This window comes from Lissotriton vulgaris, chromosome 1_2 (assembly GCF_964263255.1).
Source record: "Lissotriton vulgaris chromosome 1_2, aLisVul1.2, whole genome shotgun sequence".
NCBI classification, from domain to species: Eukaryota; Metazoa; Chordata; class Amphibia; order Caudata; family Salamandridae; genus Lissotriton; species Lissotriton vulgaris.
The window spans coordinates 88975317-88988887 of NC_141686.1; the positions used below are offsets into that span (position 1 = coordinate 88975317).

The 13571-nt window shown below is 48.4% G+C and overlaps 1 protein-coding gene across 2 annotated transcripts in view; it reads left to right on the forward strand.

The window, feature by feature from the left end:
• The first annotated feature begins 2172 nt into the window (after positions 1-2172).
• CACNA1C (calcium voltage-gated channel subunit alpha1 C) overlaps positions 2173-13571 on the forward strand; it is a 1657037-nt gene continuing 1645638 nt past the window's right edge. For both annotated transcript variants that reach the window (XM_086952879.1, XM_086952878.1), the window contains exon 1: positions 2173-2718. In XM_086952879.1, the coding sequence (XP_086809005.1) occupies positions 2670-2718 (49 nt within the window). In that variant the 5' untranslated portion in view covers positions 2173-2669. The remainder of the gene's footprint in view (positions 2719-13571) is intronic.

Sequence of the window (13571 nt, forward strand, 5' to 3'; positions counted from 1 at the left end):
TGGGCCTGCTCTATCTTTTACCCAGGACATAGAAGTGAACTCTAAGGGTCATAAGACATACCTCCTCTTAAAGAAAGAGGGACACAACAAGCTTCAAGAGCCCTTTTCCTGCAACTGCCCAGATGACTAGTGACAACTGGGCCTGGACTGTACCCTTCCATTTGTCCTCTACCTGACACACTGTGAGTCTCTAAGTGCCTCCCCTGAGGTCCTAGGGGCCTTATTAGTGCATTCCTATGGGGGACTGGAACTTAAAGTACTAAAGTCAAAATGTTAAATCTTTGGTTGGTGTATCCGACCCCTGCTCCATCACACTGAGCGTCAAATTACGCCTGGGTCCCTGATTACCTTTATCATTGAATATCATTGGCACTTTATGCTTCTTGGTGCTACTCATACTTAAAACTTTTTAAAAAATCATATCTCCACTCCCCCTTACTTGAGTTTTGTCATTTTGTTTATTAACATGTACTTTAATGTTCCAAATAAGTTTTGGATTTGTAGTGCTTTGCATTTTGACTTTATTACTGTTTTGGTACTGACTGCATTAATACTTTACACATTGCCCTAAATGAAGACTGTCTGCTGTTCTGTGCCATAGCTAGCAAGGGTTGAGCTCAGGTTCATTTAGTAAATGTAAATCTGTATTTGTAAAGCGTAAACTACTCACCGTTACGGGTCTCAAGGCGCTGGGGGCAGTCGTGGAAATTGAGCTAATGCCCTGAGTCATATGGTGCTGAGCTGAGCTGCTGCTGGAGCCGAGCATCGAACCGTGAACCCTGTGCTCCCCGTGAACCCTGTGCTCCGAAGTCCGCTGCCCTTGCCGCTGCACCACACCTCTCCACTTTAGTGACCATAGGGTTCACCCTGACATGGGTTGTGATTATTTCTTGAGGTGGGTAGTCACCCAACCCAAATATTAACCCAATTTCTTACACTTGTTTTACCACAGTTGTCACCACTATCTGTGTACCTCCCACACAAAAGTGCTACACGGGGTAGAATGTATTTACTTCTTGTAATAAAAAAACACACGAATTTCATTCATTCATTTGGTACATTGTAGCTATGTGATAATGTCTCTATTGGGGAGCTGAATTTGAGAATATTGAGAGTTCACACCCCAGGGCCTCTGAAAGCAGCTTTTTCTGACAAGAAACAAGCACTCCTGATGAACTGTGATGAGCATTTATTATCTCTGATGCTCACCGAGGAAGGGGGCGGGGAGGGGGTGTGCTACTGTAGGATCTAAGTCGTCAGTCAGACTTTAAAAAGAGATGCAAAATGTGTGGGGTTCTTTTTATTTGTGTCATTTTGTATTACCTGCTGGTTTCAGAGCACTGTGAAGTAAAATGTATTTACATAAATGTTGCAACAAATAAAACATTTTCTCTGCAAAGGAATTATTACTTTCCACTTTGTTCGATTTTTAGTTAAATATAATTTTCTTTATATATTCCTGTTGCAGAGAAAAGCCATCCCACCCTCCATAATTTAGTAGATTTATACCATTGGGACTAAAGTCTCACTTCCTTCATACACGAATACAAAAATCAACAGGTGAAAGGTGACTCGATGGCTTTTGCATGTGCATTGAGAGCTCTCGTGCATTGTATAGGCAGCCTTTTAGCCACTCTGGTCTGTTTCAGTTGCAGACAGTTTTTGCTCAAATCCGGGCTCTTAATAATTAAGCACGTTATGCAGTGAGCCCTGAACTGCACAGTTCCAAAGGACTTGATTTTAAGTACTTTAAAAGATGGCCAGGTTCTAGGGGCATAAGTGGTGTGCTGAGAGAAGTAGGAGCTATGCTGGGGGAGGGTGGAAGTGGGTTAAGCGGGGGTGTTATACGTATAGGGCCTATGCTGAGGGGTTGCGGTCCTTCGAGGGGACGGTGTACTCTTTTTGGGGGTTACCGGCTGTGTTGAGGGGATAGTGCAGTGCTCGGAGCAGAGGCAGTGCATTCAGTCCGACTGAGGCCGGGTGAGTGCATGAGTGAGGGGCTGAGGTGGGCGAGGGCCGCTCCCGCCGGTGAGAGCCGCCGAGGAAGGGATGACTGAGGGAGGAGAGAGAGGACGGCGCTGCTGACAGGAGAGGAGGCCCATGCTGAGGGGGGGGTGGGGGAGAAGAGGGAGGAGGGAGTGAGGGGCCGCGGCTCGGCTCTCTCTCTCCTCTGCAGAAGCTGCTCCCTGCCAACAGAGCGCACTCCGGAATGGCTTTCCACGGGAGGGACCGCCGGCTCTGAGCACCCCCGGCCCTCCGCCGCCGCCGCCGCCGCCGCTCCAGTGGATGTCCCCGAGGGCTCGGCTCGGCCCCCATGCCTGGGCGTGTTTGCGGGCTCCGTCGCCCCGTCTCCCCCCGGCGCTCGCCCGTGTGATGGTTTAGCGGTGGGGCTGTCAATGCTGCTGCTGCTGCTGTGGTAAAACCTCTGCCAGGGGCCCGGATGCACCGAGGATGCCTTACCACTCTTCGAAAGCAGCCAGCGCCGGGAAAAAGGAGCCGTTTTTGGGTTTTGTTTCAATCATGGGAATTAGGTAATGAAGAATAATTTTTGATTTTTTTTTGCCGCGGAAAAAGGAACCTTCGTTTGATCCCCTCAGCCACGTTTTTTTTCACCTTTCTTAATTTGGATCAAGTCTGCGTTGGGAGGACTCGCCGTGGACCGGTCTCCAATGGTGAACGAGAGCCGCAGCATGTATATCCCGCAGGAAAACCACCAAGGTACGGGGGGCTTGTGGGAGCAGGGCGCGCGCGTGCAGGTGTCTGTGGTGTGGCCGCCTGTCTGTCTGTCTGCTAACCCGTGAGCCGCTCGGCTGTCACAATCATGCCGTAATACCCCTGGCTTTGGGGGATTTTCAGTGAAATCGTATTATAGCAGGCAGATCGGTGGCAAATAACCCTGTTAGGGTGGCAGGAGAGATTAACCTATGCCCCCGCCCATTCCGGCGAGCATGTGTGTGCCCATCACATGACAGCAGACGGCCCAAGTTTTGGGAGAAGCGTTTTGATGGGGACCACGGTAGAAGCGAGTGGCTGCGGCCAGATGTCGCTCATTCACTGAGCAGCGGTGCGGCGTCTCGTGGCCGGCTCGTGTCAATTTCACCAGAATGTTGCCGTCATGCTGTGAGGCTGGTGTGTGGGGATCTGGGGGCGAAGCGCTCGTTTTTAGATCGATCGGATGTGTTGGCGCTGTTGTCAGTTTATTAATGTCCAGTTAGGTCGTTTGCTTTTCGGGGAGACTCCCTAGACTTCAGGGAGACTTCATCCGTGTTCGCTTCCTAAAGGCTTGCCTCACCCAATCAGGGAGGTTCTCTCAAGTTCGCGGAACCTTGGGCCGCGTGGCCTCTGAGACCCGAGCACGCGGGGTGATGGAGGTGTCACCCCGGGAGACTCCAAGGTATACAGGGAGACTTGGACTGTGGGACCTCTGAAGCCCAAGACCAGGGAGGGGGTGGTCACTCACGAAGACTCAAGGCCATGCAGGGAGAATTGGGCTGAACCTCCAGGACACAAGCGCTCCAGCCAGGGGTACTAAGCGCTATACAAATGCAATTACAATAATGTGACTGATGCTAATGTAAAGTGCGCTAATACCTCCATGTCGAGTTCGCGCTATATAAAAAAGTGCAACAACAAAAAAATACACTACACAAGAGAGACTTGGGGTGTGAGTTTTATGGGCTCCGGTTCAAAGGAAGGTTGGCCATCAGTTGCAGAGACAACCCAGAGTTAGGGAGTCGTCGGGCGCCGGGGTCACTGTGGGTGTTCTTAACCCATCAGAGAGACTCCCACCTGTTCACACTGGTGACTGGAGTTCGGTGGGGGTATTTGGAAGAGATTGGGGTACAGGGAGAAGAAAGGAGGGAGGGGTGGCTGGTCCATCACTCTCTGCTGAGCATGATGTGTGTAGAATGTAGGGCTTTCCGTTTTCAAATCATTATCGAGGGGTACAGCGCAGGGGGTTGTAACAAACAGACTACAAGTCCCAGAAAGCACCGGTTTAAATTGGCTCGTCGGTGATGAGCACATCTTAGCAAGTGGCCATCATTGCATAGGTCTCCCTTGGGCCTCCTTCCACTGAAGGGTGGATGTCGCGGAATGGATGAACGAATGGTAAGGTGCTGTCTGCGGATTGTGGGCGCCCTCTGGGGTGCCTCCAGTAGCCTCGGCGTCAGGCGGCTTGTGCGGGTGGCTGCTCCGTGGCCCTGCTAGGGCAGCTGCCGGGCAGGGCCTGCACAAGGGTGTTTTCGGTACCCATCTTTTGGCTCCTGCCGCTAGGCTGTCCAATGGGTGAAAGTGTTGCTGATTGGCATCTCTCCTACAGTAATAGGTGTTTTTATGGGGAGATGGGAGTGATGTCACGCTTGTCGCATCTTTGTTTTGGAGCGTGACATCACCCCCAAAGGCGATAAAAAAGTAGTGTTGATACCAGCACATCCTGGAGCAAAAAATAGGACCCGTATCATCAAGTAAGCGTCCGCCCAGACTCCGAGGTAGCTTGCACCCCATCCTTCCGCGGTGCCTGCCCCTAGGGGTAAAGTAGCTCCTCTTCAGTAATGCGTGGCGGGGTTATCATCAGATGGCGCCAGGCCACCGGGGCTGCTGTCCCAGCCCTTGGGCTTCTTTTAACAAACCGTAATTTTCAAGTTTGTCACTCCAGTTGGGTCATTTTCACTGAACCAAGACCACAAATGCCATGCACTGATGTTGTATGGTAACTTCCAAGCCTAGGGCTACCTAGCTGAGATGTAGCTAGGCCAGGGGCCTAAAGTGTTTTGTGCAGGTGTGTGTGTGTCTTGGGACTGTGAGAACAAGTGACGATTTTCTTTTACTTTGTGTATTCTGCCGTGTTGACGTTTGCCCAGATGAGGGCCTTGGAAGACAATCATTGTCGGTCTGGGTTTTGCCAATGCAGCTGTCAAACAGACCCGTTGCCATACCTACAGTGGGCCTTGGGGCCTTCCCTTTCAACCATTGGCTGTCTTCCACCAGCCTCTTTTAGCAATTGGCTTGAGACTTTGTCAACAGTGGCTATTTGAATACACACCTCTCACCTAAAGCTATTGGTTTTTTGGGTATTCACTTCCGCCACCACCTGAGTACTTGTGTTGCATTGTGTCAGGGACTACTTTCCAACTCTAGTTCTGTTCCTGATGTCGCCCTCCCTCGCGACCCCCTCTCGTGTGCTGGTGCTGCGCGTGATAGCAAGATCAGAGCCCTTAAGTTTGCGAGGTTCATGCATGGGCAGGTCCACCGACCCCGGGCATTGTGGGACATCTAGATATGTTTATATAAAAATCCGTCCAGAATGCGAAGAAAAGTACTAGTCTCGATGAGCTGCTCACACAAGAGGCCTGGAAAACAGACAGTTCGGTTTTAGATTGCTTGTATTTTAATTTAAATATGAAAAACGACGATCCCTTTATTCCAGGTCAACAGGCTCCCAAGAGCCCTCCCTGTGAGATTACCACATGCCACCTGCCACTGGTTCCCTCCATCTTTCAATTCTGCCCTTTCCAAGTACGTATTCTTGCCACGTGTCTAACACTTACCCGAAGTAAAGAAAGAGTACCGATGCTATAATAGTGGATTTGTTAAATTGAAGAATACACCTGCACAAGCGAGTCCACGTGTCACCGAGACAACGCTGCCAGACTCCCCCCAGAAACACAGATTTTCAAACCTCCTGTTTAGAGTCAGGTTTCAAGAAATCCTGTGTTTCCTGCGGTAGAAATGTCCCCGTTTTATTGCCTTGTATGTAGCCCACACGGCAACGAGAGATACCGCTCCTCTTTTTAATGACCCTTTGAGGTAACTCTGTTTAATAAGAGACAGTGTGCCACTCTCAGGGTATCTTATCTCCCCCGACGCATTCTGGGAGTTGTAGTCCTGGCTCGCCTCACTGGAACCAAAGTTCTAGATTACAATGGTTTATACGAAGTGGTATCCTCTGATGTCAAGGTGTCTCAGAAGGAGGACTTTCTGGGTAGGCCCCGGCGCCGACAGAAAGTGCAGCCTCTAGATTAGGACCGGGTCTGACTGCAGGCGCTCAACCTGCTCAGCTACTCGCATACACATCTTGATGTTTCAATCGTCCCTCCGTGATGGGCCATCATCCAAGCTTCGATCCCGGCGGTGAGTTTGTTTCCCTTTTCTTAATTTATTTTTATTGCGGAGCGGGCGATCGATGCTCATGACCTGCGCGGGAAAGGTTCCCGTGGGGCGGCTGATAATCGATAGATATGAAATGGCCGCGTGTATCTTTCAATTAGTGGCTGTCTAGCGGCGAAGGCGGCTCCGGGGCCCGTCCACTGGGCCTGGCTGCACCGGCTCTCGCCTGGGCAGGGGAGGGGCGGCGTGGCACGCGCTCATGAACGACCTCCCTGGTCCGCAGGAGAGGAGGCCTGGTGCAGCTGATCTGCCTCCCCCAGATTATCCCAACCCCGCCCCCCTCCAGTGCGGTGGGCACGGCCCCCCGGAGTGTACCGCACTATCAAGCCCTGGACACGGTGTCTCAGCAAACCAGAGTGAGAAACCGCGGGAAGAATACTATTGCATTTATTTTGAGTTTTAAATATGCATTTATTTTGAGTTTTAAATAGCGCTATGTGAAACATAGCCGCACTCGGGGTGGAAATGGGATGATGCTGTACCAAGGCTGCTTTATTTACTCTCGCACACAGACTGCAGTTGAAGATAGCTCAGTGGGTTAAGGAATCGGCTTGAGACATATTTGTGTATCAGACAGTGCCAGGAGTTATTACTGCTGAGACAACTCGGGGGTCAATGCACGAGTGAATAGACAAGTATTCCCAAAGCCCGGTCGGACATGGGAATATCTTAACCCATCGTTGGATCCGGGGTGTCCCGAGGGCTTTCCGCGGTGCTTCATACATTAATGAGACATTTAGGACACATCACACCTGCTGTCTGTGCAGGGTTCGTGCAGCTAGAAGTGTTTGTCAGCCCACTAGGCACCTACACTTCAGATACTGCCAGGTGCACTGCAGACTGTCTCACAGTTTTCATCCAAGAATTGTTTTCTCTGGAGGGTCTTTGATGTTACCTCTGAAGTCCGTCCTCGCTTGTCAAGGCCGCGTGCCGACCCCACACTGACTCAGACAGCTACTGATAAACAAACGCATAAACAGCACACTTTTCAGTCTTGGCGGTTGCAACAAAGTTGATCAAAGTATCCGGACAGGTCGGTGGGACAACCATGTCATGGCTGTTGAGCTGACCCAAGTCACCTAGGCTAGGTGGTTTTCACCAAAGGGCGCTGAGCATGGTGGGACACGGATGTTAGTAGTGGCAACTGGAACTACAAGTTCCAGCATGCTTTGTGCAGTTGGCTGACAGACCAGGGCTGGCTAAAAAAAACTCTCCTTGTGACTGATAGTGTTGTCAGCTATACCACTACAGAAAAAGCGAATTATTATCCCAGAGGCTTAGCTGGTAACAGTGCAGCAGGCGCAGCGGCACCGGGCCGAGTGACCTTGTGTTCAAAGCACTCTGCGTGTGCTAAGGATGCTGAAGGGCAATGCTACCGGCTCTCACCGTACGGGGGCACCTGCCCCTTTAAGAGCGCAGGCCTTAGCAGCAGAGCGCATCAATACTGATGTGGTAACGCTATGGCAACCCGAGCCCGGCTCTCTCGTTAACAGCTGCAGTGATTATATAATTTCAGGAGTAGTTCTCGTGTCACTCGCTGCGTGCGCATCGTTTCAAAGACAGGCCAAGGCGGATTTTAAGGGAAAAAAATATATAGCACCGATTTTACCGCGAAACAGTCTCGGCGCTGCGCCTCTCCGGCGGCGGCGTTCATTCCGCTCCCGTCCGTTTTGTGAATGAAGCGAGCGGACTTTCGTGTTTGTCTCTTATTGATTTGGAAGAGAAAGGGGCGGGCAAGACACAACCGGGCTTTCTCTCTCTTTAATCTCAAAGCATCAGTGGGGTCACAGAGCCTGCGAGCCTCGTGACCCCAGAAAGAATTTCATAATCCGTTTGGGAACACACCAATCAAAATCATCTTTGTTTTTTATTGCGGTTTTATAGAGCGCGCACTCGACCTGAAGGCATTGGGACCCTTTGCATGCGCATCAGTTTACATTACACTAGGTACATTAATTTTTGGTAGGCACGGGGAGATGACGTGATCTGCCCAGAATCCCAGGATATTGAGCCAACGCCGAGACTGGACCCGTTTCCAGGTGTCGGGATGTTGTTGCCGGGGAGTTAAATTCTCCGTTCAGGATACAAACATCTGTATTTAGTTGCAGTCTTTGCACGTTTGGTGTCCTAGGCAAAGCGACTTTTTTTTCTGGCCCCGCCTATTTTATCTCTCCAACATAGGGGCTAAGGTTGCTGCTAGTAGACAAGGCCCCTGGAGCTATACGAATCTGCGGTCGCAGTGCTTTCCGCATAATTATGGATTTAGTACACTTATCACATAATACGCCACCGCCTGCATAATTTTCAGATTTCACCCAAAAGGTTTCGCGCTCAAACTGGCAGAAACTGCGGGACGTGCTGTTGCACTGTTCCGGAGGTTTGATCAACAGGTATTAACGAGGCACTACCAGCCTTTGCCCAGACAGTGTCTATGTGTGTTAACCCGACAAAATAACAACAGTGGGCTGCCCCAGAGTGTGACGCATTATTTGACTTTTATTGCTGCACAATTTAGTCAAACTTGGAGCATAAAGTGGCAGCAAAATCAATTAGGCATGCTTGTCTGAGGACTCTGTGCCCCCCCTGCTGCTGGTGCCCTGGGGGGCATGTTAGAAGTTTCTAAAACACGGCTTTAAGGTGGTGTCTTCATGCGCGTCTTATTCAGTCCTGGATTTTTATTCAGTATTGCACTGCATTCTGGGACTTGGGGGGGGGGGTGGGGAGGGGAGGGGGAAGGGGGGGGCATGCTTCTATTCGGAACGAGCAAAAGAACAGATGATGGACAGAATGCTGAACAATGCAAACATTTACCTCCAGTAACAGATCTGTGTTTCATCCATTGTTTTGTTGCTCGCCACACCAGTCTTGACCCTGCACCTCATGGGAATAGTCCAGCCCGAACTGCCAGGCCAGGTCCTCCCTGGACCAGAAACAAGCATCGTGGTACTGGTTTTGGGGGCATCACCCCTCATCAGCCAGGCTGCTTGATTCCAGTGACACCGTGAGCCCGGGACCCATGTCTGGGCACACCCTTCCCACTTAGGGCGACAAAAGCAAAATGGACAGATGATGGACGGAATGCTGAACAATGCAAACATTCACCCCAGTTACAGAGCTGGGTTTAATCCATTGTATTTTTACTCACCATGCCACCCCGGTTTGGATTGAGACATATGCAAATCAGTCTTCAGGTGGATAACTCTCACATTGTGAAATTAAAAATACACTGACACTTAGACAAGGAACACTCTCTGTCCATGCAGGAAAAGCACTGATATTGGGACAGGAAATACCCTCACACTTGGACAATGCAAACCGTGACTCCATACAGGCACCACACTGCGGCTGGTACATGAAATACCCTGACACTGGGATAAAAGAACACACTGGCACCAGTCAGGCAACACACTGACACTGGAACAAAGAACACACTAACTCCAGGCAGACGAAATGTGGAGAGTGGGACAAGAAACACTCTAACTCCAGGCTGGAAATAACCTGACACTAGGACAAAGAACACACTAACACCAGGAGGCAACACACTGACACTGGGACAGGAAATACCCTGAAACAAAGAACACACTAACTCCAGGCAGACGCTAGCAGAGAGTGGGACAAGGAACACACTAACTCCAGGCTGGAAATAACCTGACACTGGGACAAGCAACACACTAACACCAGGTAGGTAACACACTGACACTGGAACAAAGAACACACTAACTCCAGGCAGACGACATGTTGAGAGTGGGACAAGAAACACACTAACTCCAGGCTGGAAATAACCTGACACTAGGACAAAGAACACACTAACACCAGGAGGCAACACACTGACACTGGGACAGGAAATACCCTGACACTGAAACAAAGAACACACTAAACACTCACGAACAGATGGCTGGGTGATAAATGTGCAGAGTGGCAATTAGTGGGGTAAGTCACAGTCTCCTTGCTCAAAGAATAAGGTAATGGCCATCTACCATCAACCAAATAGTGTGAAAAAATTTCACTGCTATGAACAACAACACTCTAATATATCCTGAGCTGAATTACACAACAACCAATGTTTACAATAAATCAAAATCCACACGATCTTCTCATATTCTTCATTTATTTCTTTTATTCTGTGATGATCTTCACACTCGAGTCTAGCCAACACGTGTTTCGTCTCTCGTGGTAACAACCACAGACTTCATCAGGGCTAATTGAATCAATGTGTACACTCAGGCCAAAAGGCAAGTGTTAAAAACAATAAGCGCAATATATCCCAATCGTCACAGTATTGTACTAGATCGTATAAAAAGAGAGGACGAGCAATCTCGTGAAAAATGTCGTTTCAATATCTGAGTCGAGGGTGGATCGGTAAGTGTGGCATTCCCGGCACGCATACGTGAATCGACGCCGATCCACTTGCGCGTGCCGGGAATGTCACACTTACCGATCCACCCTCGACTCAGATATTGAAACAACATTTTTCACAAGAGATTACTCATCCTCTCTTTTTATACCATCTAGTACCAAACCAGGCAGAAAACATGCGGAGAGTGGGATAAGGAACACACTAACTCCAGGCTGGAAATACCCTGACACTGGGAGAAAGAATACACTAAATCCAGGCAGGCAACACACTGACACTGGGGCAGGAAATACCCTGACACTGGGGAAAAGAACATACTAACTCCAGGCAAACAGCATATGAACAACGGGGCAGGTAATACCCTGACACTGGGACAAGTAGCCCACTAACTGCAGTATGACAATATGCAGAAACTGGGACGAGAAACGCACTAACTTACGGCAAACAACATGCAGAAACTGGGACAAGGAATACACCTACTCCAGGCTAGAAATACCCTGACACTGGTACAAAGAACACAGTAACTACAGGCAGACAACATACTGACAATACGACAGGAAATACCCTGACTCTGGGACAAGGAACCCTTGGCAAATAACACACCGAAACTTGGACATTAAATGCCTTGACTCTGACACAAGAACCAGACTAGCGCCAGGCCCATAACACAGTGGAATAGCTACGATACATCTAGATACTTGAACACGGAACACATTAACCAGGCACATAATTCTCTGATACTGGGACAGGAATTTCTTTGAAACTGGGACAGGAAATTCTCTGACACTGTGACAAAAGACGCATTAACCCAGTTTTCGTCTGGAAATACTCTAACTTTAGGGCAAGGGACACATGAACACAGACACATAACACTGAAACGGGGACATGTGGCTATCACACTGACACTGAGTTATGGTCAGAATACACTGGGACACCTTGCCATACTGGACTGGCAGGCTCTGAAACTGGCACGGAAAGTGCAGTACACTACATACATGAATCATACCCTGGAACAGGGACACCCTGACATGCCAATGGTAGGTGAACCAGACGCACTTCGAAAAGTCACATGGGTCTGCTGGAAGGTACCAAGACCCAACCCCTCTTGACATCGGAAATCACGGCCAGCTGACAACAGCCTATGCACCGAAACACCAACAAAGTCAACAGATGAAATGGTAAAACTGCCTTACACGGCGTAACCGCAGGCCTGCTGTAACTGGCAGATTCAGACTTATTCTATATGTGCTTGTGCTCGATGCCTCATCTTAAGGAGAGCCCATGTTTCCAAGGGAACCATTTCTTTATGATTTTCTCTTTGCTCCTTTGAATTTGAAATATATTGCTCCAGTCGGGTCTGAAATAGATATTTTGACCACATATGACCATGTCTTGCTGGGGTAAGCATGTGACGTCCGTATTCGAGTGGGGGAGAGCCTTTAATATCACTGCCCTTGATTCTAAAGACTCCAGACACCTCTCCTAATCTAGGGGTCTATGCTCTCCAGGAGGCAGCTATGGGCTAGACTATGTACCGCATGAAACACTGTCCTCACCCACTGACTGACTGTCCTCTACACGACTGTAGTAGCCGAAGGCATAGAACCCATTAGAAACACCCCAAGGAAGAGACCGCAGACTTACACTGGGGAAGGCTGTCTCACAGAGGGACTGGTTTCTGTCTGGGGTCCTTTTTGAAGTCACATCTCAGCCTCTGTAAGTGGGAAGGTTCTGTAAGTATATAAGGTTCTGTAAGTGTGAAGGTTCTGTAAGTTTAGAAGGTTCTGTAAGTGTGAAGGTTCTGTAAGTGCGAAGGTTCTGTAAGTGTGAAGGTTCTGGAAGTATAGAAGGTTCTGTATGTATAGAAGGTTCTGTAAGTGTGAAGGTTCTGTAAGTATAGAAGGTTCTGTAAGTATAGAAGGTTCTGTAAGTATAGAAGGTTCAGTAAGTATAGAAGGTTCAGTTAGTGTGAAGGTTCTGTTAGTGTGAAGGTTCTGTAAGTATAGAAGGTTCTGTAAGTATAGAAGGTTCAGTAAGTGTGAAGGTTCTGTAAGTGTGAAGGTTCAGTAAGTGTCAAGGTTCGGTAAGTGGGAAGGTTCTGTAAGTGGGAAGGTTCTGTAAGTGGGAAGGTTCTGTGAGTATAGAAGGTCCTGTAAGTATAGAAGGTTCAGTAAGTGTGAATGTTCTGTAAGCATAGAAGGGTAAGTAAGTGTGAAGGTTCTGTAAGTATAGAAGGTTCAGTAAGTGTGAAGGTTCTGTAAGTATAGAAGGTTCTGTAAGTGTGAAGGTTCTGTAAGTATTGAAGGTTTCGTATGTGGGAAGGTTTAGTAAGTATAGAAGATTCTGTAAGTATAGAAGATTCTGTAAGTGGGACGATTTTGTAAGTATAGAAGGTTCTGTAAGTATAGAAGGTTCAGTAAGTGTGAAGGTTCTGTAAGTATAGAAGGTTCTGTAAGTGTGAAGGTTCTGTAACTATAGAAGGTTTCGAATGTGGGAAGATTCTGTATGTGGGAAGGTTTAGTAAGTATAGAAGGTTCTGTAAGTATAGAAGACTCTGTAAGTGGGAAGGTTCTGTAAGTATAGAAGGTTCTGTAAATGGGAAGGTTCAGTAGGTGGGAAAGTTCTGTAAGTATAGAAGTTCCTGTAAGTATAGAAGTTCCTGTAAGTATAGAAGATCCTGTAAGTTTAGAAGGTCATGTAAGTTTAGAAGGTTCTGTAAAGTTTTGAAGGTTCTGTATGTGGGAAGGTTCTGTAAGTTAAGAAGGTTCTGTAAGTGGGAAAGTTCTGTAAGTATAGAAGGTCCTGTAACTTTAGAAGGTTCTGTTAGTGGGAAAGTTATGCAAGTATAGAAGGTTCTGTAAGCATGTCTTGTAAAAAACTTTAGCAAGCATGGATCAAGAGCCCGTTACAAACACCCCAAAATAGACTTTAGAGTTTCACTGGGGTGGTTTGTCTTATAGAATAACAGTTTTCTTTCTGGTGTCAAATCTCAGTCTATGTAAGTGGGAAGGTAAGTACTGTAAATATATAATGTGCTGTAACTTTAATA